This window comes from Rhinolophus sinicus, linkage group LG05, assembly GCF_036562045.2.
Source record: "Rhinolophus sinicus isolate RSC01 linkage group LG05, ASM3656204v1, whole genome shotgun sequence".
Classification (NCBI taxonomy): Eukaryota; Metazoa; Chordata; class Mammalia; order Chiroptera; family Rhinolophidae; genus Rhinolophus; species Rhinolophus sinicus.
The window spans coordinates 75,519,956-75,544,945 of NC_133755.1; the positions used below are offsets into that span (position 1 = coordinate 75,519,956).

General features: G+C 51.9%; 1 protein-coding gene across 1 annotated transcript; it reads left to right on the plus strand.

Moving 5' to 3' along the window:
* The first annotated feature begins 1,029 nt into the window (after window positions 1-1,029).
* Window positions 1,030-24,675, plus strand: LOC109444464 (mal, T cell differentiation protein like). Its single transcript, XM_019725850.2, has 4 exons — window positions 1,030-1,302; window positions 18,642-18,809; window positions 21,094-21,216; window positions 23,267-24,675. Exons 1-4 carry the CDS (start codon window positions 1,195-1,197, stop codon window positions 23,327-23,329), a joined length of 462 nt encoding a protein of 153 aa, XP_019581409.1. The 5' UTR covers window positions 1,030-1,194; the 3' UTR covers window positions 23,330-24,675.
* The last annotated feature ends 315 nt before the right edge of the window (window positions 24,676-24,990 follow it).

Below are 24,990 nucleotides of genomic sequence, written 5' to 3' on the forward strand. Positions count from 1 at the left end.
GTCCAAACCCCCCTCCCCTGGCTGTCCCCAGACCAGGCTAAGGCCCAGGTGGCTGCTCCACCCACCTGTGCTGGAGGGCAGGCCTGGACCCAGCACTCTTGCTAAGGAGCAGACACTGGCCTCTTGTGGAGGATAGTGAATTCCCCGAGTCCTCCCCACACCCCTCCAGATGGAGCACTGAGGAGGAGGCCATGAGGGCAGGGAGAAGGGACCCATCCTCCAACCCCCAAGCAGACTGTGGGTGCCAGGCCTTTCTACAGATGGTCGATTCATTCTAAGGTAGAGAGGAAAAGGGCTCAAATCTCCAGGACCTGTGTAGAGTGAAAGGAGTTGCCTGGCTCCTGGGTCACAGCCCCTGTGCTGGGCCAGCAGGCAGGCCTGGAAGGAGGCAGGAAGGAGCTGCCTGGCTCCAAGCCCAGCTCCTGGCTGCACTGGCTGGGGGGCCAGCCCCCGAGGGAGGAGGGCTGGGGCTTGGGGCAGCACCCAGCCAGCAGGCCTTTCTCCAGTGCCTGCTAGGGCAAATTTCTCCCACAGAGGGCGTCCTCCTCATCTGCTGTGTGGGGCAAGAGGAGAGGACCACAGGACGCTGCAAAGAAAGAAGGAGTCACCAAGTCCCTGGGGACAGGAGCTGGAAATGAGTGCTGTTCCTCCCCTTCTGGTTTGAGGCTGAGGGTGGCCCCCTGGGGTGGACAAGGAAGGAGCAGGGGAGACCCATAGGAGACCCTGCCTTGACCGCACAGATTCTTTGTCCCTGCCCTTGGGAAAGGTGCGAACTAGCCGCGTGCAGGGCTGTGAGGAACACCAGAGCGGTCTGCAGATTGTCCAGCGCATAGTAGGTGCTAAATAAACGTGTCTGTCATGGCCAGCGGCCTTAGCCGACACTCTGGGCACAGGGTTGGGGGGTAGTGGCTGCTGCTGGCCTAGAATAACACGCTCCAGGATTCAAAAATTCCTAGGAAGGAAGAGCCTGCCTACCCAGCGCCCCCGCCCGGCCCCGCCAGGGAGGCCGGACCGGCCTGGTGCGCAGCCCTCCTTTTGCTGAGGATTTCTGGCTAGAGCGAGTGGAAGGACCTGCTCGGCTGGAACGTTTTTTGTCCCTCCCAGGCGACGTCCGATGGGTGTGTCGGGCAGGAGGTGATATTTGACGGGCAGCGGGAGGGAGCTGCGGAGCCGGGCACCAGGCAGGGTGCGAGCATGGCCTCCCGGGACCCACCGCCCCCCACCACCCACGCGCCGCCCGACGTGCCCACGGGGCTCACTCTGTTCCTCACCATCCCCTACGCCTTCTTCCTGCCGGAGCTGGTGAGTGCGCCCCTGCGGACAGCGGGGAGCAGACGGGGAGCAGCGCTCCCGTCCCCCGTGAGAGGGAGGAAGGGGACTTGCGGGGCTGCTGCGTCCCCATCGCCCAATGGGGCCGCCCAGGAAGCCGCCCAGTCCCTTACGCTCCCCCGGGCTCCTGTAGCGCTGGTGGGTTTCCTCCTTCCCCCACCGTGGGCTGTGATAGGAGGCGGGGGACAGCTGCTGGAATATTCTGAATCCTCAAGATAATGTTGGACACGGACTTTAATTATATCGCTTCTTGTCTCCGACCTCTTGTTTGTGCTTTTCTAAAGTTCCGAATGGGGGGGTGGGTTCTGTCTTTCCTGCGAGAGGACGTCTTGCAGTTCTTCTTAATTGTCTCGTCAGCTGACTTTGAACTTTGACTTGTGTGGGTGCCCCACAGGAGGGAGTTTATGACAACCTCCCATAAAACAGCCGAGCAAGCCGCCCTTGCTGCACAGGAGAACCTGTCCCAGCGTTGGTTACTCTCTGGGGCACCCACCTCTGAATTCTTGTCCCGTTCCTGCCAGGTGCTGGCATGTTCCCATCTACAGACAGTGCTCACCGAGCTCAGCTCTCTCTGAGCTACTGTCACCATCCGCTTTGATGGGGACACTCAAGTCTGGTGAACAAATCAGGGCAAAGGAGTTTGTTTTTCCAACACCTGAAATATCTAGCTTGTGGGCGACATTTCCTAGTACCTCTGAAAGTGGCAGTGCTGCCTCAGGCAGGGATGGACAGATAGGAAGTGGTTCCAACTTTCAGCTGGACCTGGCCAGCCCTCTCACTCTCCTCATCTGCCTGGAAGGCTGGGTTCAATTGAGTGACCTTTTGGCAAATTGGTTAAAGGGCGCCCATTAATGACAGCCAGAAAGGGAGCCAGGCAGGGCGGGCTGAGCACTTGGGTGGCTCCAGCTGAAACCCCACCCAAGAGGCAGGTTTCTGCCAGGGCTGCCCCCCAGGGCACACAAGTGTGGGCATCCTGCCAGGCTGATGACATCTTATTGCTCTTGCAAGGTCTCTGTGCAGGACCTCGGTGTGTCCCTCACCTCAGAACCACCACGTGAATTGCCAGGACTGTGTTTGAGTCAATCATATGCTTTATGTCCATCATGGAAGCCACGGGCAACACTACCTCCCTAGGTCCCTGACTGTTGGAGAGACTGGCGAGCACTTCCCCTCCACAGCCAGCCGGTCCCCAGGCAGGTGAGCATGAGAGTCCGTGGTACCAGCAAGGAGAGGCCACCTGACCTGTCAAGTAGGAGAGGGGTCCAGGCCTGTCACAGAGGCCACTGTGGATTTAGACCTCAAAGGACAGGCTGGACTTCCAGGCTGGGGGGCAGGAGAGGGAAAGGCTCGGAGTCCAGGAGAGACCAGCCAGAGGCAGGGTCTGGGGGCTGGGGCTTCAGGGATCAGGAAACACCTGGGTTCGAGGGGCCATCTCGTGTACCCTCCCCCACAGTGCTGGCTCCTGCAAATGGAGTTCCCAGAGGAGTAAAGTGCATGGGCACTTTACAGATATGTATAGACAGCAGTCTACAGTTTTGCTTCCTGTGGTTTCAGTTACCCATGGTCAACCATGATCTGAAAATACTAAATGGAAAATTCCAGAAATAAACAATTAATAAGTTTTACACTGTGCACCGTTCTGAATAGCATAATGAACTCTCTCTCTGGCCCGCTCTGGCCCGCCCTTGACATGAATCATCCCTTTGTCCAGCGTATCGCTTATACACCACCTCCCATTAGTCACTTAGCAGCCATCTCGGTTATCAGATTGACTGTCATGGTATCATAGTTTATGTGCTCAGGAGACACTTATCGTCCTCAATAGTGGCCAAAGCGCAAGGGTAGTGATGCTGGCTCTTCAGATGTGCCAAGGAGAACCCAGAAAGTGCTTCCTTGAGGTGAAAAAGGTGGAAGTTCTCGATTTAATGAGGAAAGAAAAATTGTATGCTGAGGTTGCTGAGATCTACGGTTAGAACAAATCTTCCATCCGTGAAATTGTGAAGAAGGAAAAATAGTTTCATGCTAGTGTGCTGAGGGAGAGAGACCACATTCCCATAACTTTTATCACAGTAGATTGTTATAATTGCTCTATTTTGTTATTAGTTATTGTTGTTAATTTCTTACTATGCCTAATTTATAAATTAAACTTCATCATAGGTACATATGTATAGGAAAAAACACAGTATATATGGGGTTCGGTACTGGCTGCGGTTTCAGCCATCCACTGGAGTCTTGGACCATGCCCCTCCACAGATAAAGGGAGACCGCCATACACATGGATATATTTAGTTGGGTTATTCTGTATGCGCTGCTGTGCACTGGCTTTTTTCTTCAGTAAGCGTTCCTAGCAAGGCATATAGAATCATGTGTGCCTCTCATCGGGGAAGGAGGAGGGGAGAGCATCACATCATCATCGAGATGAGGGGTGACTCTAACCCCACAGGAGCAGAGGACATGCTGGGCTGGAGAGGGCAGCAGTGTAGAGTCAGCCAGTAGAAGCCCTCTCTGCCCCGTCACCTGGGTATGCTGCCACTGCTGCCCACTCGGCCTGACTGCAGAGCTCCAGCCCTGGCAGTCCCTGCAGATTCCTAGGCTTGGGGCCCAAGGTATCACAGACGAGCAGATGTCATCCTAAGGACGTGAGTCCAGAAAGTGGATTTTAAAACCAGGAGCAGAGGCCAGCAAAATGGGGCAGAGAAAATGAAGTCCATAAGCTGGATTCAGATGTCATCTGTGGCAGCGTGGCCCAGAGTGAACATTGGCAGTGCCTGCAGCCACCCGTCCCTCAGCCACTGTTTCCTAAGCGCCCACTGTGAAGTCTGGAGAGCAGGCCCAGTGCCCAGGGCCTTCCCATGGGGAAGGGGAGAGTAGAACTAAACCAGAGCCTCTGTGGAACCACTGAGGCCCCTGCCCCTCCTGCTGTCTCGGGCTTTTTGCATTTCTGGACCATGACAGACTTGGACAGCACAGACTCCAGGGGCATCTGTTCCCCACCTGCTCTGCTCCCCACAGACCACTCTCACAGGTCTCTGCCTAACTGGCTTTATTTTAGAGTCTTTAACATCAACATGCACGTTTTTAAACTTCTGACTTTACAATACTTATAGATCCGTAGGCAGCTGCAAAGATAGTTCAGGGAGGCCTCCCATCGCCTGCATCCAGCATCCCCTGTGGTCATATCCACCCACACGCTAGGACAATATCAAACCAAGACACCGATGGGGCAAGATGTATCTGTGCACATGTCTCCCGCTTACCCAAAGTTCGCTTTCCACCGCTTCACTTTACGGAAGCCCTACATCACTACTCCTTTCCACTAACCGAAAGAACCCCAAAGAGGACTTTCACTTTTACAAAAAAAGGTGAAAAGTTCAAAGAGCGTCTGTTCTGCAGCGGTCGTCACGGGGCAGCTGCCCAAGCTCCTGAGCTCCTTCCGGGAACCACACTGGGCGTCTCGGCATCCAGCCTCAGAGCCCTCACTGTGTCTGGGAGCAGCTGGGCTTTGTCTCCACTGAGTCTGTGGTCCATTAGCAAGATGGGTCCTCGGGAATCAAAAGGGCCTTAGAGAGCTCGTGAGGGTGTGACACTCGGCATAAAACTACTGTATCCAGTATGATTTGGCAGGTTACTTTGGGGATCTGGGAATGCTCAAAAACATTTCCATATGAATTAATGGTAATCACTTCCTCGCTTTCCGCCATGTCATAGGAACCTTTGGATAGCAGGGGACACATATACGTACATGTCATTTTCTCACATGTGTAGATTCATGGATCAAGACACAAAACTGTTCCGTCCCCACAAAAGCCTCCCTCCTGCTTTCCTTTTACAGATTCCCCCCCACACTCTGCTCCGGCCCGGTGCACCCTCACCCCCTCCTGAAACCCCGGAAACCACTAATTCCATCTCTATAATTTTGTTATTTTGAAAAAGTGAGATAAATAAATGGAATCACACAGTCTGTGGCCTTTTTAGACTGGCTTCTTCCACTCAGCCCTGAGGTTCTCCCAAGCTGGGTGTTGTATGTATCAACAGTTTCTCCCTTTTGATTGCTTTGTAGTAATCCATGGCGTGGATATACATGGTTTGTGTAACCATTGAACCATTGAGAAACCTTTTCGTTGCTTACAGTTTTTTAGCTATTCTAAATAAAGCCGCCACAAGCGTTCCTGTGTAGGCTTTTGTGTGGCGGTAATTTTCACTTCTCTGGGAAAACGCCCAAGCGTGGTTGCCCGGTGGTGTGAGAAGTGCATGTGTGGTTTTTATTGGGAATCTGACAAACCCCTTTCCAGAGTGACTGTACTGTTTGACATTTCCATCAGCAACAGAAAAAGACTTTTCAGATCCTAACATTCAAATTTGTACTTTATTCAGTTTCCAGTGGAATTCAGATTTCTCATTTGAAAACAGTAATTTCAAAACGCAATGTCCCGGTATGAGAAACCGTTGAATCAATGGATTTTAAGGTGAGAGCAGACATAATTTGTTCCCTCTCTGCTTCATTCAGTGAGTGTGGTGCCTGCTGGTGCCAGCGCTGGGCGGGGCCTGGGGACCAGGTGACTCATGCCCCGCCTCTTTCTTTGGAGCAGACAGAGCTGCTTGGCCACATGGGCTGGGGAGGGGGGACTCTGTGATTCCCAGCATGGTTGACCGGTCAGCTGTTTCACAAGCTGAGTGGTGACCCAGGTGGCTAGGACCGCGGGAGTCCTTATGAATGAGAGTCCAGGGAAGTCTTGTAACTTTTGACCTTTTTAATAGTTAACTTACTAACTACATTTTTGACTAATGAGAGAAACAGCTAAGAAGATTTGTAGAGAGTCAGCCAGTTCAGAGGTGAGATGGTTGGAACACCCTGGTGTTTGATATTTTCCTGCCAGCACTGTGGTCAGAGGCAAAGCTCTCATCAGAGCCTTCCTACTGGGGACGCACACCCGCGTGTCACCCATGTCCCACTTCCCCTCAATGTCAGCCCACGTCTGCTGCTTCTCTATTCACATGTAAAAGCCTGTGTGAAAACCTATGGTCCCTGTTGTCTCAGGTCAACTGTGAGGGCTGAGAGCAGGCCTGGGGCTCATCTCGGGCCAGGCTTAGAACAGGCTCCTTCCCCTTTCTTGCAACATTGCCTTAGAAGTTGGGTTTTCCCAAAGGAAAACGCCATCCCCTTGTTGTCCTCTGCTCCCTTCCCGTTCTCCATGCTTCTGGGGAGCAGCGAAGGCTGACTTAGTTTACCCGCCTTCACTCCCACCTCACCACTGCAGGCCTCACCTGGCCTCGCCTGCCATGCACAGGGTACCACTGAGTCCGTCAGAGTGCCCGGGGATGCCCTTGCAGGCATGCGATAGGAAGGGAGAACGGGAGGGAAGTAAAAGGACATGGGGTGTGGGCTGGTGGAGGGCAGGCCTGGTGAGGGTGCTTCTTGGCGCCCCAGGCTGCCTGCACCCTTATGGCCCCCCTTTGCACTGGGCCAGTTCTTACTCTGCCATAAATTGATTCTGTGGGGACGGTTCTCCTAGTTAGTCGCTGGGAGGCCTCGGGCAGGTTGCTGACCCACTGGGAGCCTGAGCAAAGGAGAGAGTAACAGTAGAGATCTCCTAACACAGCTCTGTGGTTTCCATAAGGGCTTTCACTGAAGGCGTCAGCTCATGGGACAGCCCTAGAAATGTCAGCCCTTACTGTTTTATTGTCCTTCGCCATCTGGACCTCTTCACAGAAAGCTGGGTCTCTTGCCAGCAGATTCCAATTGTAAACCCACAAGTATCTTCTGAGACGCTGCCCTAGCGCCAGACTTTGCTCTTGGGGAAGGCAAGAACAAGAGGTGATCAAAAGGGGCTAGTGTCCGGGGGGGAGGGGGTCACCATAATGAGAAGGCAGCTCCATGAATATGACAGAATTTGTTAAGAGTTGAATCTCCTTACAGAGGTGAAGGGTGGGAGAAGACAGGTGACCCAGCGCGCTGCACAGGTTACTCTCCGTAGGCCCATCACAGGACTTTTTAAAAGTGTAACTCAGGTACTGGTGATTGACAAGACAAAGGGGCAAAGAATGCAGTCATGCCAGGGGCCAGTTGATATTTATCTTGGTCATCACACCATTCTGCCATTACTAGCAAAAATATTTATGGCTACATCTTAAGGAACGCAGATAACCATGAACAGGAAGGTTTTGATGTGCTTGCTAAGGACAACAGGGACTCCGGGCTCAGAGATGGTTTTGTTCACATCTGTGACTGGACAGATAAGGTCAGGCATGGCCCTTCTGAAAGGAATGATGCGGGAATATGTGGAAGCACCCCAAAATAGAATCGGGGTGCTCAGCCACAGCTTCCAAGGCCCCCAGAATGCTTACTCAAGGGACAGAGGTATGGCATCCTCAACAGTAGGATTTCCTGGGCCCGGGACGTAATGCACACGGAACATCGGGCCGTGAGGAAAGAGGGAGGCGGCACCACCCAAAGGCCATTTGTTCGGGCAGTTGTTTCGTGAGCCCTGCTCTGTGCCAGGCACGGTGATGCAAAGATGAGAGGGCAGACGTGACCCTGCCCGATGGCGTCTGAAGCCCACCAGGGCAGATGGATGTAGCCAAGGACACTACTGCATGGTGCATGCCCCCCAGGGTGTGGGAGGAGGAGGACACCACAGTGGGTGCTGCACACGGAGCGCGCTCCACACGGACTGTTCACACTGTGTTGAAAGGCTGGAAGAGCAGAGTGGAGACACTGACGCCACCAGGCAGTAATAAGGGGCTGCCGCCTGCCCCCAGGAGGAAGCCCTACCCAGCTGGGAAAAGGCCTATGAGGAGGACGTGCTGTGAGGGAGGGGTCAGCCCAGAGGAGGGGTGCAGGGACCGTCGGATTGGAGCCAACTGCCACTGCTGCTGGAGTGACAGTGATGGGACCTGGAGCCAGGAGCTGTGGTTGGAGTTCCAGCCTGCATCACAGAGACCCTGGAACTCACTGGCACCGTCCACACCCACCTGTCCCTCATGTCTGGACTTCTAGTCCTTTTCTTCCTCTGACCATCCGGCCAAACCACAAGCAACCTTCCCTGAGCCACTGGCCCCTCTCAGGTAGACAGGTCACAAGCCTGCTGAAGGGAGGACCCCCAGCAAGATGCCACTTAAGCAGCAGGTGTCCTGGAGGAGACAACTGGTCCTCCTGAAGGGTGGGAGCAGGGGCCCAGCACATTCTGACCGCTGGCCCCGGGGAGCCCAAGGTAAGCAGCCTCACCGATAAGAGATGCCCCACCTGCCACTAGTGCCCTCGCAGGGCTTTTTACCTGGAGAACTTTCCCGGGCACGGCAGGTCTGCGGGGCAGGAGAGCTTTCCAGAGCTGTCCAGACCTGCAAGCAGCAGGAAGGGCCCGAGGACCTCGCACCCTGTTTCCTGGCCTTTGCCCCTCTTATCTCAAACCACTCCTCCCTCTCATCCTGCCATATCTGCCAGCCGGCCCTGTCACTCAGCTGTCACCACATGGTCAGGTCTGCCTCATCTGGGCCAGAGTGGATGGAGGCTGGGGGCCCACACAGAGCCTGGCCCTGTAGCAACAGAGCCACTGGGATCCACGTTCCACAGCAACTCGAGGCCCAGACCCCACCCTCTGGCCTCCAGCTGCACCTGGAAGGCATCTGCTGGGCCCGGAGTGGGGCCGCAGTAGGCTCCTCACCCAGGGGTCCAGGTATCACGGGGGTGGGACCCAGAGGCTTTCAACCTATTTCAGAGAAGCCCCTTGAGCTTAGCCCGTCACCCTGGCCTATCTCTGAGCACTGCTTTTCTGCCTGTGTGCTATTCACAGCTCCCACCCGCCCCTCTGGACCCTCTCCCTACCCAAGTGATGCTGGCTGGGGGTGGGGGAGTGTTCATTTGAATGCCATCCTCTCTGACGGCACAGTTTTGTGTAGTCCTTCCTGTGTGTGGCTGTGAGGGGTTGTAGGTGGGGTGGGGGGCTGCGGGGAGGTGGGGAAGCCTCTCAGGGGATCCCATCTGTCCTCCGAGAGAAGAAGTTCCTAGGGAGCAGGACATGAGTGGGGATGAAACAATGGCTGTTTGTCCTCATTGGTCCAGGCCGCTGGTGGAAATGCCCATGTGTGGCTGGGCCACAGTGGCTGGCCTAGTGGTGCCACATGGCACCACCTGCATGGGAATCAGGCCCAAGAAGGTGAGACTGAGCAAGCGTGAGTGGAGAGGCCAGTAACCTGCCTCCTGCCTCCTTTCTCAAGTTGGTCAGCAGCTCATAACAGGCACCTGCTTTGAGTCAGGGTCCATGCCCCGCACTGGGGGGACACAAAGACCATAAGGCAGTAAAGAGAGATCGTGACCATGAAGGACGTCCCGGGGTGTGTGCTAGGGGCTTGGTAGTCAGGAGTGGCTTCCTGGAAGAGGTGATATTGGTCTGGTCCCTGCCCTCTGAGGTCTGGTCATAGACAGGATGGAGGGGGTGGAGCTGAGCAGGCAGTTAACTAGAACTGGAGTGAATGGTCACATCCTTGCGTTCTCCATGCATGATGACGGGCAGGGTCATGGTTCCTGGTCACAGAATATCTGTGGGTTCCTGGGAGAAGCAAGAAGTAGGGGGACCTGCCTGAGCCCAACTCCAGGGTTCATCTGGTGACTTCTTGGGGACATATGAAGGGATGTAAGGTTAATAAATATAAGAGCCAAAGAGGGGAAACCTGGGTGGAAGGCCTGGAAAGTGGGGAAGCCGTCCAGAGACCACTGTGGGGACCAGATGCCCCTGCTTGCTTGTTTACACCTTTTCAGTACTTTCTAACTTTTCTAAGGTGCACAGTTAAAAAAACAAAAAAGGTAAAAAAAATTTCCCCCAATAATGTTTAGTTTTTGTTTTTTTTAAGACTTGAAGGAAAAGCCCTTTAGACTTTGGATGGATTGGAATGTTTTGATTATTCTATTTTATGTCTCACTGTAAATCTGTACTGTTTAGTCAGGAGAAAGCTGGGTCTGAATGGGTGGGTGCGGTCCCGGGGAGGAAACAGTGGAGGAGACCTGGAGGTGACTCACCGCCCTGCCTGCTGTGGCATCCTGCCCCTCCTGCCAGCCAAGCACACCCGAGGTGGGCCCTGATTTCCCTGGCTGGCGGCCAGCCTGTCCTGATTGCTCCTGAGGACACCAAGGGCTCCTTATATGACCTGGTCATCCAGGGGCGGTCTGGCCAGCACTGTTGTTCCTGGAGTGGACCGGATGAGACAAGGGCCCTCACTGGGGAGCAGAGACCAGGCCAGCCATTTCCTGCAAGCCTTAAAGCCACAGAGCAATATTTTCACTCTGTAAGTCAGGACGGGTGACTGGGTGCTTAGAGGTGTCCTAGGTTGGATTACGGAGCATAGAACTTGCACATAAGGCTAGTTGCCTGGGGCCCTAAATTCCCATGCAGGCCTGCCATGCTCCCCACGGGTAACTGGGGAAGTCACTTGGCCTCTCAGAACTGGTCGGTTTAGGAGGTAACAATGCCCAGAAAGCTATCCAAGGCTGCCGGCCCCCAGACACAATGGTCTCCAAGCTGCCACAGGGAGGCCTGCCGCGGAGGAGGGTTGCCCAGAGCACCTGGTTCCCAGGCTTGACTTGGGCCTTTTCCTCCCAGCCAGACGTCTCTGAGGCTTCGTGGTATAGCCTGTGCTCAGCGTGTGTGAGGGAGGGGACAGAGGTGAAGCTGTCAGGGAAATTAAGACAAGTGGTAAGAAGAGGAATGCAGTGTTGGTGGTGGGTGAGACCCGCCATGCTGAAATCCCGCCAGCTATGCAGGAAAACCTGCTATGGGTGTCAGATGTCTCTGTTCCTGGCCAGCCCCACCCAAGCCCACCTCCCAACCTCAGCCGAGTCCTGCCCTGCAGAACTGAGAGCTGGCATCTTTTGGGCTCCGCCTTTGCCTGTCACACAGGTTCCTGCTCAGGCAGTGTCTGCCTTCATAACCTAGTGGTATGTGAAGTTCATTCTTATGTGGCAGCCCAGCCCCTACCCCTCACCTGCCCCTCACCTGCCCCAGCCCCTTACCTGCCTCAGCTCTTCACCTGCCTCAGCCCCTCACCTGCCCCAGTCCCTCACCTGCCCCAGCCCCTCACCTGCCCCAACCCCTCACCTGTCCCAGCCGCTCACCTGCCTCAGCCCTTCACCTGCCTCAGCCCCTCATCTACCACTCATCTGCCCCAGTCCCTCACCTGCCCCAGTCCCTCACCTGCCCCAGTCCCTCAACTGCCCCAGCCCCTCACCTGCCCTAGTCCCTCACCTGCCCCAGACCCTCACCTGTCCCAACCCCTCACCTGCTCCAGCCCCTCACCTGCCCTAGTCCCTCACCTGCCCCAGACCCTCACCTGTCCCAACCCCTCACCTGCTCCAGCCCCTCACCTGTCCCAGCCCCTCACCTGTCCCAGCCCCTCACCTGTCCCAGCCCCTCACCTGCTCCAGCCCCTCACCTGTCCCAGCCCCTCACCTGTCCCAGACCCTCACCTGTCCCAGACCCTCACCTGCTCCAGCCCCTTACCTGCCTCAGCTCTTCACCTGCCTCAGCCCCTCACCTGCCCAGCCCCTCACCTGCCCCTCACATGTCCCTACCCATCTGAGGCCTCTCATCTCCTAGCTGCTCCATCAGGTGGACGGATCCATCCTCCCAAAGCAAAGGTGGTCCTCGCTTGTCTCTCCCATTCAGTTGTTTTGTGAGCCTCCATCGTCCGGCGCAGCGTCTTTCTTCTTTCTTTTTAAACTTACGTGTTGGTTGTTTTGGGTTAGTTTAAAACCATGTCATCGAGCCAAGCAATTCTTCCCACAGGTCAGGGTGCTGATTGATTGACTGGGTCTCATTCAGATACATTCTGTGCACCTGCAACAAGCACGTGCATACACACACACACACATTTTCTCCTTTTTCTACACAAATCATAGCACACTGGGCTCACTGGTTTGTACCTTCTACAATTCTTAGACTTTGCACCATTTTGTTCTCTTGGAAAGCTGCTGAGTGTCCCACTGTGTGGACCTCAAGGCTTTCAGTGGTCCCTGCTGGGCAAACATGGAGCAGGATTCCTAGCTTTGTTACTGCAAGGCTGCAGTAACAACCCTGTGCATTTGTCATTTTGCTCACGTGCATTATTTGTAGGACAAATTCACAAAAGTGCAATTACTGGGTTGAATAATATGTGCATTTAATATTTTGATTGATAGTCTCAAAATAATAGCACAGTTGATAGCACCACTATTTTCCCAGGAGATGGCAATGGACTTCAACCTGGGGGCTGCAGGTGGGCTTGAGGGGAGGGCTTGGGAGCCCCTAGATTTGTAGACAAACATTGTGCATGTACATAGGTATATTTTTCTAGGTGACCAAAACTTTCATCAACTCCACAGAAGGGTGCCGTCCTACTCACCCTGTTGATTGGTCCCCCAGCTCTCCCAGAGGGAACTTCCCATCCCTCAGGAAGACCAGCCATAGACATTCCCTCATCTGGGTCTTTCTCAGGGAAAGACCCCATCTTCTCTGCCATTCCAAGTGGTTATGGCCACCATGGCCAGCAATGGCTACACAACGCTCACCATTTGCACAAGAAGCAGCTGAGACGGGTCAGTGCGATGCCACCTTTATCAGATGGACAGGGACATAGAGGCACAGATAAGTTATGTCACCTGCCCAGAAGGCAGTGCTGGGATTCGAACCCAGGTGGACCAGTTCTTCCTCTTCTCTGGCAGGAGCGGGAGTGGGAGCGAGGACAGGGGGTCTGAGGTTCTCGTCCTGGCTACAGCATCTGGGGAACTTGTAACAATGCAGCCTCTCTCACCAGCCCAATCAGGCCTGGGGCCTGTCTCAAAGTCCCCAATATTCCAGAAGGAACAGGAGTCCGTGTGCTGCCCTGAGGGAAAGACTCCTTACTCCTGCGCCATATTTTTGGTTTGATTCTTTTCCATTATTAAGCATTTTTTTTCCAAAACAATAAGGATTGATGGTATAGTGGTGAGCACTGCTGCCTCCAAAATAAAATACCCCAAAAGTGACCAAAGTGAACTTTTAAAAAAGTATCATTTTCACGTCATAGGTTTCCACTTAGTTGGTTATTCCAACCCATTGTGGCTGTTATACTTATTTGATGCTCAAATTGTCCCATCTTTTGTTGGCATGGGCCTTCTGAATCCTTTGACCTAACCCAGGAGCTCTTGAAAGAGTTTTCACTATCGGGGGGCTATTATTTCAGTTCTAATAGGTGGGTTTTGCAACCAGTTTCCTAAATGTGAGGGGGCTGCTCTCCATGCTCTAGATGAGAACGAGTGACCAGACTTCTTCTTCAGCTCCATCCTACCTTCAAGATGCTTTCAAGTGCCAGCCCAGCTTTTGGGAAATGCAGTCTGTGTTTGTTCATGAGAACACACTCTGCTCAAACTTGAAAACATAAATACAACCCAAGTGTGGTAAGGCTATAGAGTCACGGAAACAGTGACACCTTGATGTCACTTGATCGCAACACCCAGCTACAACACAGTGTTCTTCTACTTCAAGGATCAGCCCCAAACATCTAAAAATAGGTCCTTCTCTTGGGAAATACAAAATGGGGCTTAAAAGAAGAGAGCCGTGGAGGCTGCCAAGAAAATCTGGAAAACTCAATTTGTAACTCTTTTTTTTTTTAAAAAAAAAAAAAAAAAAAAAAAAAAAAGGAAAGATAAACACTCGAAGTTGCTTTACCTATAAAGAACCAACCCTGGGTTAGCCCGGTGGCTCAGGTGGTTGGAGTGCCATGCTCCTAATGTGGAAGTCACCAGTTCAATTCCAACATGGGCCGGTGAGCTGCGCCCTCTACAGCTAAGATTGTGAACAATGGCTCTCCCTGGAGCTGGGCGGCTGTGAGCAGCCGGAGGTTGCAGTGGGCTGCTGTGTGCTGCCAAGAGCAGCCGGCAGCCAGCGTGAGTGGCCAGCAGCCGGCAAGAGCTGCCGCCTGACAATCAACGACTGGCAACCGACTGCTTCAGCTGGGGGGAGCACAAGGCTCATAATACCAGCATGGTTCAGGGAGCTGTGTCCTACACAACTAGACTGAGAAACAACGGCTTGAACTGGAGTGGGGAGGGGGAGGAGGAAAAAGGGGGGGGGGAAGAACCAACCCAGGTTGCTTGACACAAGATAACACACTCGACTGGGCTTCATTCATTGGGATTTGTCCTTGGTTCTGGTCCCTTCCACTGCTCAGAAGGTGAAAAGAGTGGAAATAAAAGTAAATAGCATCCCTCTATGTCACATTGATTGTGTACAACTGAAGCCAGTTCAGAAGACTCCTGTGCAACCTGAGTGGATTCCCAAATGCTCAGAGGCCCCTGCCCTCAGGTGTGAAGTCTGATTGTGTGGAGAGACCCTCAGGGTCCCATCCTGTGTCCTGTGCTACCTCGGGCCTCAGTCCCCTCCAGCACCCTCCACCTCACAGACTGTGGTGAGAATTAAGTGCAGACGTGCAAGTAATGTGTGTGTGGTAGTGTCTGGCCAGGGCTCTGATGGTAAGAGGGGAAAGGCACCGATAGGCATGGTGGGGCTGAGGTACCCTTGTTCCCCTGGACCTGGCACAGGCTAACTGGCAAAAAGTGGAGGCATGTATCAAGTGCTACTCGCTGGTCTTAGAAAGCCCAAGGGAGATAGAATTGCTTTTCAGACTAAATGAGGCCATCTGAGAGAGTGCATTTTATAAACTGTAAAGTACCTGGTAAATATGAGGGGCTGTTATCTCCATTCATTCAACAGAATGTTCGCAGACCCCATCCCCACCTACTTTGTTCGAGTCCCCGTGCTGGGAACCAGGAGTACAGCAGAAGGGCACAGACTGCCCTCTGCCCTCAGAGTCTAACAGGAGTCTACCATTGTACAAGTTCCAGTATAGTCACTCAGTCCTGACTGCCACCTCACTAATAGCCAGCATCGTTTGGATGTTGGCTGTGTGACAGTATCTGTATGCACCTCCCACAGCGCATGGTGAGGACACTCTGCAGGTGCCCTAAGGCTGAGCCCTAGCACCTCCTGCAGCATCAGCTGTCCTGTCCCTGGGATCAACTTGAAGGGCCCAGTTCAGAGGCGACAGCAGCCCCTACCTCTCCACACCCCCTCCACCCAGCCTGGCACTTCCCAAATCTACCTGGAGGCTGATTGTTAAGGTCTGCCACAGCTGGCACTTCAACAGATGCCAGGCTTCCAGAAGCGTTGCCCAGCCCATACAAGCCTTTGCCTTGTGGTCAACTTCCTGTTCTTTTCTGGCTTCTCACCTGCTCCCTTTCCCTCTTTAAGAGCCCATGAATTCTCCAAAAATTCAAAAGTACGTTTTCTGTCCAGGACAATGGCAGTGAAGCCTCATAAGGGATGGGCAGCATAGCTATGTCTATGGATTGTTTATTTGTAAGATGATAGCATAGCTCAGAAAGCCAGGGGTATGTTATGAAAAGCAGAACCTGAAAGTGCAGAGTAGGACCTTGTAAGTGGGATGCTTTAGTCCAGAGGGTCTCTAGTAGCATCATTCAGAGTCACGTGCTCACACCTGAAGTCCACTCATAGGGGGGAACATGTGAGCAAGAACCACAAACTACAGAATCTGGCTACCAAGACCAAGCGAACGGAATTATCAGATATTAAACATAAAATGAATATCAAGCAAAATTAATAAAAATATACCAACACCTCAACACATTGTATCAGCATTGCACAAACAGAGAGAAGACTCTAAAAGCAGCCAGACACCTAAGGCAGAGTCCAACAAAGGGGTAGCAGCTCATCTGACAGCCACGCTCTCAGCAGTGGAATGATGTAAAAAGAGGCAGAACACAGCGGGAAAGCAGAAGTGCTGAGAGCAAATGAGTGTTGGGGGGAAATGACATTGTCTGACAATTCCAACTGTCTACTACCAACTGAGGTTCCTAAAGAAACAACTAACGGTTGTACTTCAGGAAGAAAGAAAGTAACATCAAAGGAATATCTGAGATGCAAGAATAGTCTCCTGACTCAAGGTAGGGAAGGATTTCTTAAACTTGATCCAAAAAGCACAGACTATAAAGGAAAAGATTAACATATTTAATTACATTAAAATTAAGAACTCAGTTCATCAAAAGACATGATAAAATGTGTGTGGTGTGCTTGCAGAATACAGTTGTAATATTTACAATGAGATCCACACCATTAGAAAGAATTCCTATGAATTAATAAGAAAATGACAAAGCCATAAGGAATTTGGAACCAATAAAAAAGTTCACAGAAGAGGAAATATACAAAAATAAGCTTAATCTTGTTAGTAATCACAAAAATTAAAATCTAATGAGATACATAGAAAATTTCAAGAAATATACCAACCAACCACCAAAAATACCTCCTTGAACTAATAAGTGAGTTTAGCAAGTTGCAGGATACACTGTTGACACATAATATCAATCCTGTTTCTATCCACTAGCAATGAACAATTGGAAAAGTAAAAAATTATTAAAAAGCAATATTATTTACAATAGCACCCCCAACATCAAATACTTAGGTGTAAATGTAAGAAAATGTGCATAGCATCTATAGTGCCTTAAACTACAAAACATTGATAGGAAAAATCAAAGGGCATGTCAACAATCGGAGGGAGAGGTATACCATGTCCATGGAAGACTCAACAAAGAGAAGATGTCGGTTATCTCCAAAATGATCTCCAGATTTAACACAGTCCAAATTGCAGCAGACAGATGTTGACAAGCTGATTTTAAAATATATGTGGAAAGGCACCAGCACTAGGCATGGGGTGAGCTGTCTCCTGAGAAGTGTGAATCACCTGCACTGATGATAACTCTCTTGATTATAGTGACTTTATAGAAAGTTCAAAAACCTGGTAGTCTGATTTCTCCAAGCCGCAAACCCACCCCTATCATCCCAAAACTCCAGTGGTCTCATAACCCAATAAGTTCTTCTTCTTTTTGCAAACTTATCTTCCTACTTCATAGAAGATAGACTCCTGTGCACCCACTGTACCCTGCATGAAATGAAAGATTGTCATTGTCTCTGGAGGCCTCCAGGTATCCGTCCCCAGCCCCATAGCCCTTTCTCCCTCAGGAGGACAATTCTTAGAAGGCACTGAGGAAGCTGGGCTCTGAAGGACTTTGGGAGTGGCATCAAGTTAGGCCTTTGGACCTGTTGGATTTGAGGAGCTTAATGGGCAGGGCCAGGACTGGGGAGAGGCAGGTGAGGTGCCTAGGGTGCAAAATATCATGAGGAACTTGTTGTTAGGGTCATGCAAGGTCAGGGTTGGCTCCTGCAGAGAGCAGAGACATGCAGTGGGCAAGTGGGTGGGTGTGTGGGGCTGAAGCCATGGCGAGAAGTGGGGTGGAGGTGGGTTCCTGGGATCGAGCATCTGTGGTGCTTCCAAGCACAGACGTAAAGGGAGTGAATGGATGGAGAACCCAGAAGGCTCACAAGGACTTTCTAAGGAGGCCCCGGGAAGGAGAGCTGCTCAGAAAGTCAGAGACAAAGCAATAGCAGAACCATTTGGAGCTCACGTCAGTCCCTCTCCCTGCAGGCCTCTAACTGGACATGTGTCTAGTGGACATTTAGTTCCTCCCTGGGGCTCTCCAACAGGGGTACAAAGCCCAGCCCCAAAGCAAACAAAGGCAGAACCCAGAGAAGACAGGGGAAAGGTTGCTTTCTCCACCGCAGGGCTGATAAAGGGCTGGACAGATTTGGGAGGTGATTAAACTGGTAATGGACCTGAGGGTGTCAGACATGATAACCTGGGGGCTCCAAACAAAGTACCCACAGGGCCAGGAAAGCACTGCCAGGGCTGAGGGGATCCAGGAGCAGAAGAGTGCTAGTCCACAGTGAATGTGAACTACAGGGAGCGTGCCACCCAATGGCATGGGGCAGCAGGGGAGGTGATGTGGTCCATTGAGGATGCCAGGTCCTTTTTACAGAGGACATTTTCTATGTCACGGCTCATTTCAGCCTACTCTGGCCTGGGAATGGGTTCACTGTGGCCAGAACTATGGATTTCCCAAGAAATGTCTGAAATATGGATTTCCAATGTGAAATATTGTTTTAAATTGTTGGCAACTTATTCAGAAACGTTTAAAAAACTGTATATGCCAACACCATTTGGGCCAAGAAGACACATCCACATGCCAAATTTAGCCAAGTCCTTCCATTGGCAACCTATGTGTTAACCCCTTGAATTTTCCAACAAAAGTTGCTGTGACTCCGGGCCAGCCTTCTGCCCCACCTACATTCTCCATAACAGCTTTTCACCAAAGCTGAGGAGAGAAGAGACTCTCAAAGGGAAGCACGTCCTCTACTAGCAAACGAAGCCCCTCCTTCTACGGTTTTGTCTTACAGGTGTTTGGGTTCTGGGTCTGGATCCTGGTGGCTTCCACCCAAGTGGCAAACCCGTTGCTGCAAGGATGGGTGATGTACGTCTCGCTGACCTCGTTCTTCTTCTCTCTGATGTTCCTGCTGTCTTACTTGTTTGGATTTTATAAGAGATACGAGTTCTGGAAAGTTCTGGTAAGAACCAGCAAGGGGACCCAGGCCCTCAGGCTCCTGCCAGACCGGTATCCTGGGTGCTGTGGGGATAGTGGGCCTTCTGGGTGGGGAGGGAGAACCAGAGACCTTTTCTGGGATTGGCCCCCACAGAACCAAGACTTCTTATGTTCATGAGTTTTCTGTTAAACCAGAATGAAAGTGTTGCCCTGCCAGAGTTAATCTCTCATTGTATAAACCTCTGATGGCTCCCTTATTGGGAATATACACGTTCTGTATACAGTTGACCCTTGAACAACGTGGGGCCTAAGGGCACGAACCCCCCGCACAGTCAAAAATCCATGTATAACTTTGACTCCCCCCAAAACTTAACTACTAATATCCAAGTGTTAACCAGAAGCCTTACCAATACTATACAGTCAATTAACACATATTTTTTGTGATATATGTATTACATATTGCGTTCTTACAATAGAGTAAGTTAGAGAAAAGAAATTGTTATTAAGAAAATCATAAGGAAGAGAAAATAAATTTACAGTATTGTATGCATTTGGTGAAAAAAAATCGCGTGTTAGTGGCCCTGCCTAATTCAAACCATATTGTTCAGGGGTCAGCTATACTCCCGTATCAAGCATATCGCGACACATTTTCCCCCAATTTTATTTGTGGCAAAAATGTTGGAGCATTACTGAAGGAAATACTGGCAGGACAAAAATCGCCCCAGTCTCAAGGGCCTCTCACGGTCACTAGGCTCATTCTTCCATATTCTTCACAAATTTTATGTGGAATTTATATATATTCTAATCACAGTGAACCAATAATTTGGTGTGTCAATTCTTTCATTTAATATTACATCACTAATTATTTTTCATGTTGTCACATCATCTTGATAACCATTTAAGATTTTTCCATGTTGAACAATTTAAAACACACACAGACGTAGTGAGGATTATATTACGGACCCTTGTGTAACGATGACCCAGAACCCAGCGTTATGGAGACTTTACCACACTTGCTTTCTACTCTTTGCTTTTTCCCCTGAAGAATGTTAAGCAATCTCCATGCATCATGTCAGTCCATTCTACACACTTCAATATGCCTCCCAAACGCATGCATGCGTCTTACGTTTTCACACATATATAAAGTTAATCCCTTGGTGTCATCTGAGACCCAGGTCCCACTCCAATATGTTGGCCCGTTTCGGTCAGGATCCTCACCAGGGCCACACATCACAGTTGGCAGTGAGGTTCCCGGGTACCTTTAGTCTAGAATAGCTTCCTCTGCCAGTGGAAGCCAGGTCAGCTGTCCTGTAGTAGGTCCCCCATTTTGGATTTGCCTGCTTGCTTCTTCCTGGTGTGACTTGACTCCTTCCTTGAGTCCCAAACTCTCTGTAAGCTGGAAGTTAGCACTGCTGGTTATTGAAGATGGGTTAACCCTTTCTGGCAGGAACGCTTCATAAGTGGCTTCAAGTCACATCACACACGCTGACTGGCAGTCCCTCTCTCAGGGAGTGTGACAGCCCTACCCCATTAACTTTTTCTCTAATGTTTTCTTTCATCTACCAATGAATTTTCCTGAACTGAATATTCCATTCAGGCTTGCAAAATGCCTATGATTTGCCTCTGGTGACATTCCTTCCAGAATTGATAACCATTTATAATGGCTGCATGACATTCTTGTTGAACTGAAGGACACTGCTGAGAGTTTCACACAGAGGTTCCAAAATTGAAATCTGGAATCAGGTTAGCAGACTCTGTCAAGTCTACTGTGTGTGAGCCAAGCCTCAGTTTCCTCCTCTGTAAATGGAGATAACAACAGAGCCACCTCAGAAATTTCTCTGTGAAAATGAAATGAGGCAACATGTGTGTGTTAGGACGGTGCCCAGAACACAGGAGGTCTTCATAGTGCCTATGGTTAAGAGCGTAGGCTTGGAGTTAATGTGGCCTGGATTCAAATCCTGTCTCACCCATTTGTTCAGTGACCTTGACCTTGTTTCCTTTCTTCATAATGGCACTAACCATGAACAGAACCTACTTCATAGCTGATAGGGTTGAATGGGATAGGTGAGAGAACAGCTTGGCACGGAATAAGTTCTCAGTCAATGCTGGCTAATGTTGATATCACTATTGCTGTTTATTAACCCACTGTGTTCACTACATAGATATTTCATGAGAAACACTGCAAAAAAAAAAGCAGGAACTGGAGGGCGGGGCATCCCTTTTTCCCACTCTTCCCAGCTGTGTAGTCAAAGGAAAGCACCCACGCGCATAGGTGACCGTGTGACATGGCCTGTGCTCTGCCCTTCCAGGACAGCCTGTACCACGGAACCACCGGCATCCTGTACACTAGTGCGGCTGTCCTGCAGGCGCATGCCACCATCATTTCTGAGACCGACGACCTAAAGAACTACTTCATAAACACCGCAGCCTCGGTGGGTGCTGGACCAGAGCGCTGAGCCCCAGGGACGGAGGGGTGGTGGGAGGCCCTGTGCCCTGGGACTGACGAGCCTGGGGGACAGAGGAAGAGTGTGTGCATGTGTGTGTACACGTGCATGTGTGTCCCGGGCTCAGGTTCAGGTATCACCTCTCTTCTGCTTTTCCACCTCAGCCCTCTGGCATCCACTTCACTACCCTCAGATTTTTTTTTCCAAAACACAATTGGAACACCCCTCTCTCCTATGAAGAATCTTTGATGCCTCCCACTGCTGGTGGAATGGAGCCCAGACTCCTCAGCATGGTTGACTTGTCCAGGTGCCCTTTCACTTCAGTGAGAGAGTCCACAGGGGGAACACGTCAGCTAATGGGACCCAAGTCAAGGTGGCCCAGCCAAATGGTGGGACAAGCAGGACCTCCAGACCTTAGGCCCAGGGGCACAGACTCCTGGCCCCAGCTGCCTGCCTGCTAGTCTCTGCACCACAGCCTCGAGTCTCCATTTGTGCAATAGCGCCCTCATGTGGCAGGGGCTCACAGACGGCAGAGGCCTCCTCCAGTGTGGTCCAACCTTCTTCCTTTACCGGACATTGAAAACTTCCAAGGTGGGACTCGAACACGCAGACTGGGTCTGAGTCCTGTGTTATCTGGGGGTTCCCACAGGGGTGCAGCATGCGGTGCTGTCCCAGCGTAAGAATGGGGTGCCAGGCAAGCACTGTGACCCACTAGGGTAGACTTTACAGCCTGTCTTCTTTCCCTTCTCGTCAAGCTGCTTTAGCTTCTTTCCAGTCGCCACTCCAGCTGCGGCCCCTGGGCCTCAGTGGCCTGGCCCAGCACTCCCGCTGCTCATTCCTGGTCAGCTGCTCTGGCCATACTGGCCTCCTTGCTGCCCCCTGAACACACGACACATCCGCTGGCCTTGGGGCCTTGGCAAGGACACCCTCACTCCAGGAGGCAGCTCCCTCTCCTCCTTCTGTTCTTTCTCAGGTCACCTTCTCAGTGAGGCCTTCCCTGCGCCCCTCCCCCAGGGCCCCCTTTCTTGCTTGATTTTCTCCTGGGCACTTGTCCCCCTCTCACTATCACTTTGCTGGTTTCTGCTGGTTGCTTTCTGCTTCTGCCACTAAATGTAAGCTCCAGGAGGACAGGAGTTCTCAAACTTTCACTGTCATAGCTACTATCATTTTTGAAGTATAACAGGTGCTTAAAAGATATTTGTTTGATGGGTGAATGAATGAATGAACGAACGAACGAATGAGCGAGAGCAGAGTGTGAGTGGACAGCAGGACAAAGGGAAGGCCTAGAAGACATGTTAAGGGTGAGGGCCTCTGTCCTGAGAGGCGGGGTCGTCACACAGTTTCCGCCACATGCTGGTTAGACAGGCCACGGGTTTCTCTCGGGCAGTTTAGATGAGCAGAGCGGGCAGAAGTGCCCAAGTTGAGGCCATGAGAAGTCCTGGTGAGGGATGGTGGCGCTGAGACAAGGGAGAGGTGGGCGTACTAGTCAGTCGACCTTGGATTTGGCCGTGGCGGATGGGGGAGGGCGGAATCGGGGTCACAGGTATGGCTTGGGCAGCTGGACAGGATGAGGGTCCTGGCGCCATCTGAGCTCGTGAGGCTCATGGTGAATCTCAAGAGTCAGCATAGACCTCTGAGAGCTGGCGGGACCTCTGAGGCTCTCATGGCAGCTGAGCAGCCAGTGCTCGGAGCAGAGTCTGGGCTGGCGAGTGAAACTGTGGGAGTCTTCAGGCACTGGTGGTGACAGAAGGTGGCAAGGGCAGATGCCTAGGACCCATGGCAGACGAGCCTCTTTACGAGCCACTTCACAGCAGGTGGAGAAGCACACAGGCATAGATGAGACTTGAGCAGGACACGGTGTGTGGCCTCAGGATGCCCGGATGGAGAGTTTCAAGGAGGATGGGGCAAGTGGCTGGTGGCGTGGGCACACAGAGAACACAGGGGACACAGCGGGGTCAGAGCCAAAGCTGAGTACCCCGTGGAGGGTGGCAGGGCCGGCCCCCGTCGTGTGTAACGCTGTCACTCTCTCTCCTTGCAGTTCTTTGCCTTCATCACCACTCTGCTCTATGTCCTCCACGCCTTCAGCATCTATTACCACTAGGAGCCGGGCCTGCCCCTGTGAGATGCTTGGAAAGCCTGGTCACTGGATGAGAAACACATCAACAAAATGTTGGTGAGACTAACAGACCGTCTTTTCAGACTGAGCGATGGAATCATACTCTGCGTGTCCATTCGGGCATTTTCAATCATCAGGACGAATGTGGAAAAGCTGTTATTGTCTTTTGCCTGGGAAAGTAACTGACTCTTGGACTGACCGCCAACCTCACTCTTCTACATACTAATCTCTAAAGTCCTCACTGGGCCCCCCCATCACGCCTGGCTGGGGACTCTGCGAGGACGGTCCCCAGAACAGGAGCACGGGAATGCTCAGTCTTACTTTCTTAAAACCAAAACGGTGCTGTCACTGCTGCCACGTCTTTGCCTAGATGCACAGACCTTCCCCTGCCCTGTGTTTCTGCTCTGCTTTGCAGTGGGGACCAGCCACATGGCCACCCCGTACCCCATCCCCTTCCTTTTCCTCCCCAGCTTTGGGATCCAAGGAAAATCTGTGTAAAATCAATTTGGGGGGTAGATTTGTGGGAAAATAGTGAGTGACTCTACAAAATTGTTATATCATAAGACCCAGGGAGGGGTTCTCTCAGAAAGCGTGCAGCATGAGGCCTCCAGCACCCCACCCCGGAAGGACTAGAGGCCACCTTGTCCCTCAGAAAAGGTCTTAAGAAAGGAAGCAGAGTGTCATGTGCAATGACACCCTGTCACATTACGTGGGACATCTCAGGAGGCTGGGAAAGGACTCTGTCCCAGGGACATGCTCTCATGTGAGTGCCCACTCCCCTCATGTCCCCCATGCTGCCACCTGGGTGGGGCCTCCTGTAGTGAGGGGTTCCCACGGGCTGATCCCCGCACTGGCATTTGATTTTTGGACCATTCTCAATAAAAAGGCTGGCGTCGCACACACAGGAACCTAAAAATCAGGTGCTTGGTTTCAAAGTAAATGTTTTGAGAGGAAGCTGTGTGTGGGGGGTCTGTGACCTGGGCAGGGGTCCAGCCCTGTCCTCAGCTTCGTGCTGGGTCCCCTGTCCTTGTGGGCAGGGCACAGCCCGTAATTGTATACACTTCTGCCCCTACAATAAGTTAGGACACGGAGGGACTTGTCTCAGCTGATTGGAGAGCTCACAGTTTCTATCAGCTTCTTTCTACTCCTGGGGGGCGGGGAGGGAAAGGGGTACAAGGATTTACCGAAGACAAAACTGGCTTCACTGTCATTCACTGCTCTCTCGAAAAGCTACCATCTATCTCTCCTTCTTGCCTGGCAGCTGTCTGAGATGAGCACTGTCCATATTTACTGAGTCTCCACATCCAAATAAAAGGTGTTTGTACAGCGAACTGCACTGAACCAATCACTTTCGCGATGTCAGCAGCTGGAGCGGCCACTGCTTCGTGGCCCCCTGTGGAGGTTTGAAGGCCCAGCCCACCAGCCAGCAAAGTGGGATGGCCATATTTGTCTCCAGGGCTCAGGCTGGCGGCATTGTTTCCACCTCAGTGAGGATAGTTCCAGAACCAGCTGAGGCAAAGCTGGGGCACACTGGCCCGGCCTGGGGGATAAAGGGCTTTGATGGGCAGGGAGTGGGCCCCTTGCCGGCCCTTTGCCTCATGTCCCTGCTCTTCTTCCTTGGGTGCTGCCCTTCTCTCCCACCACCC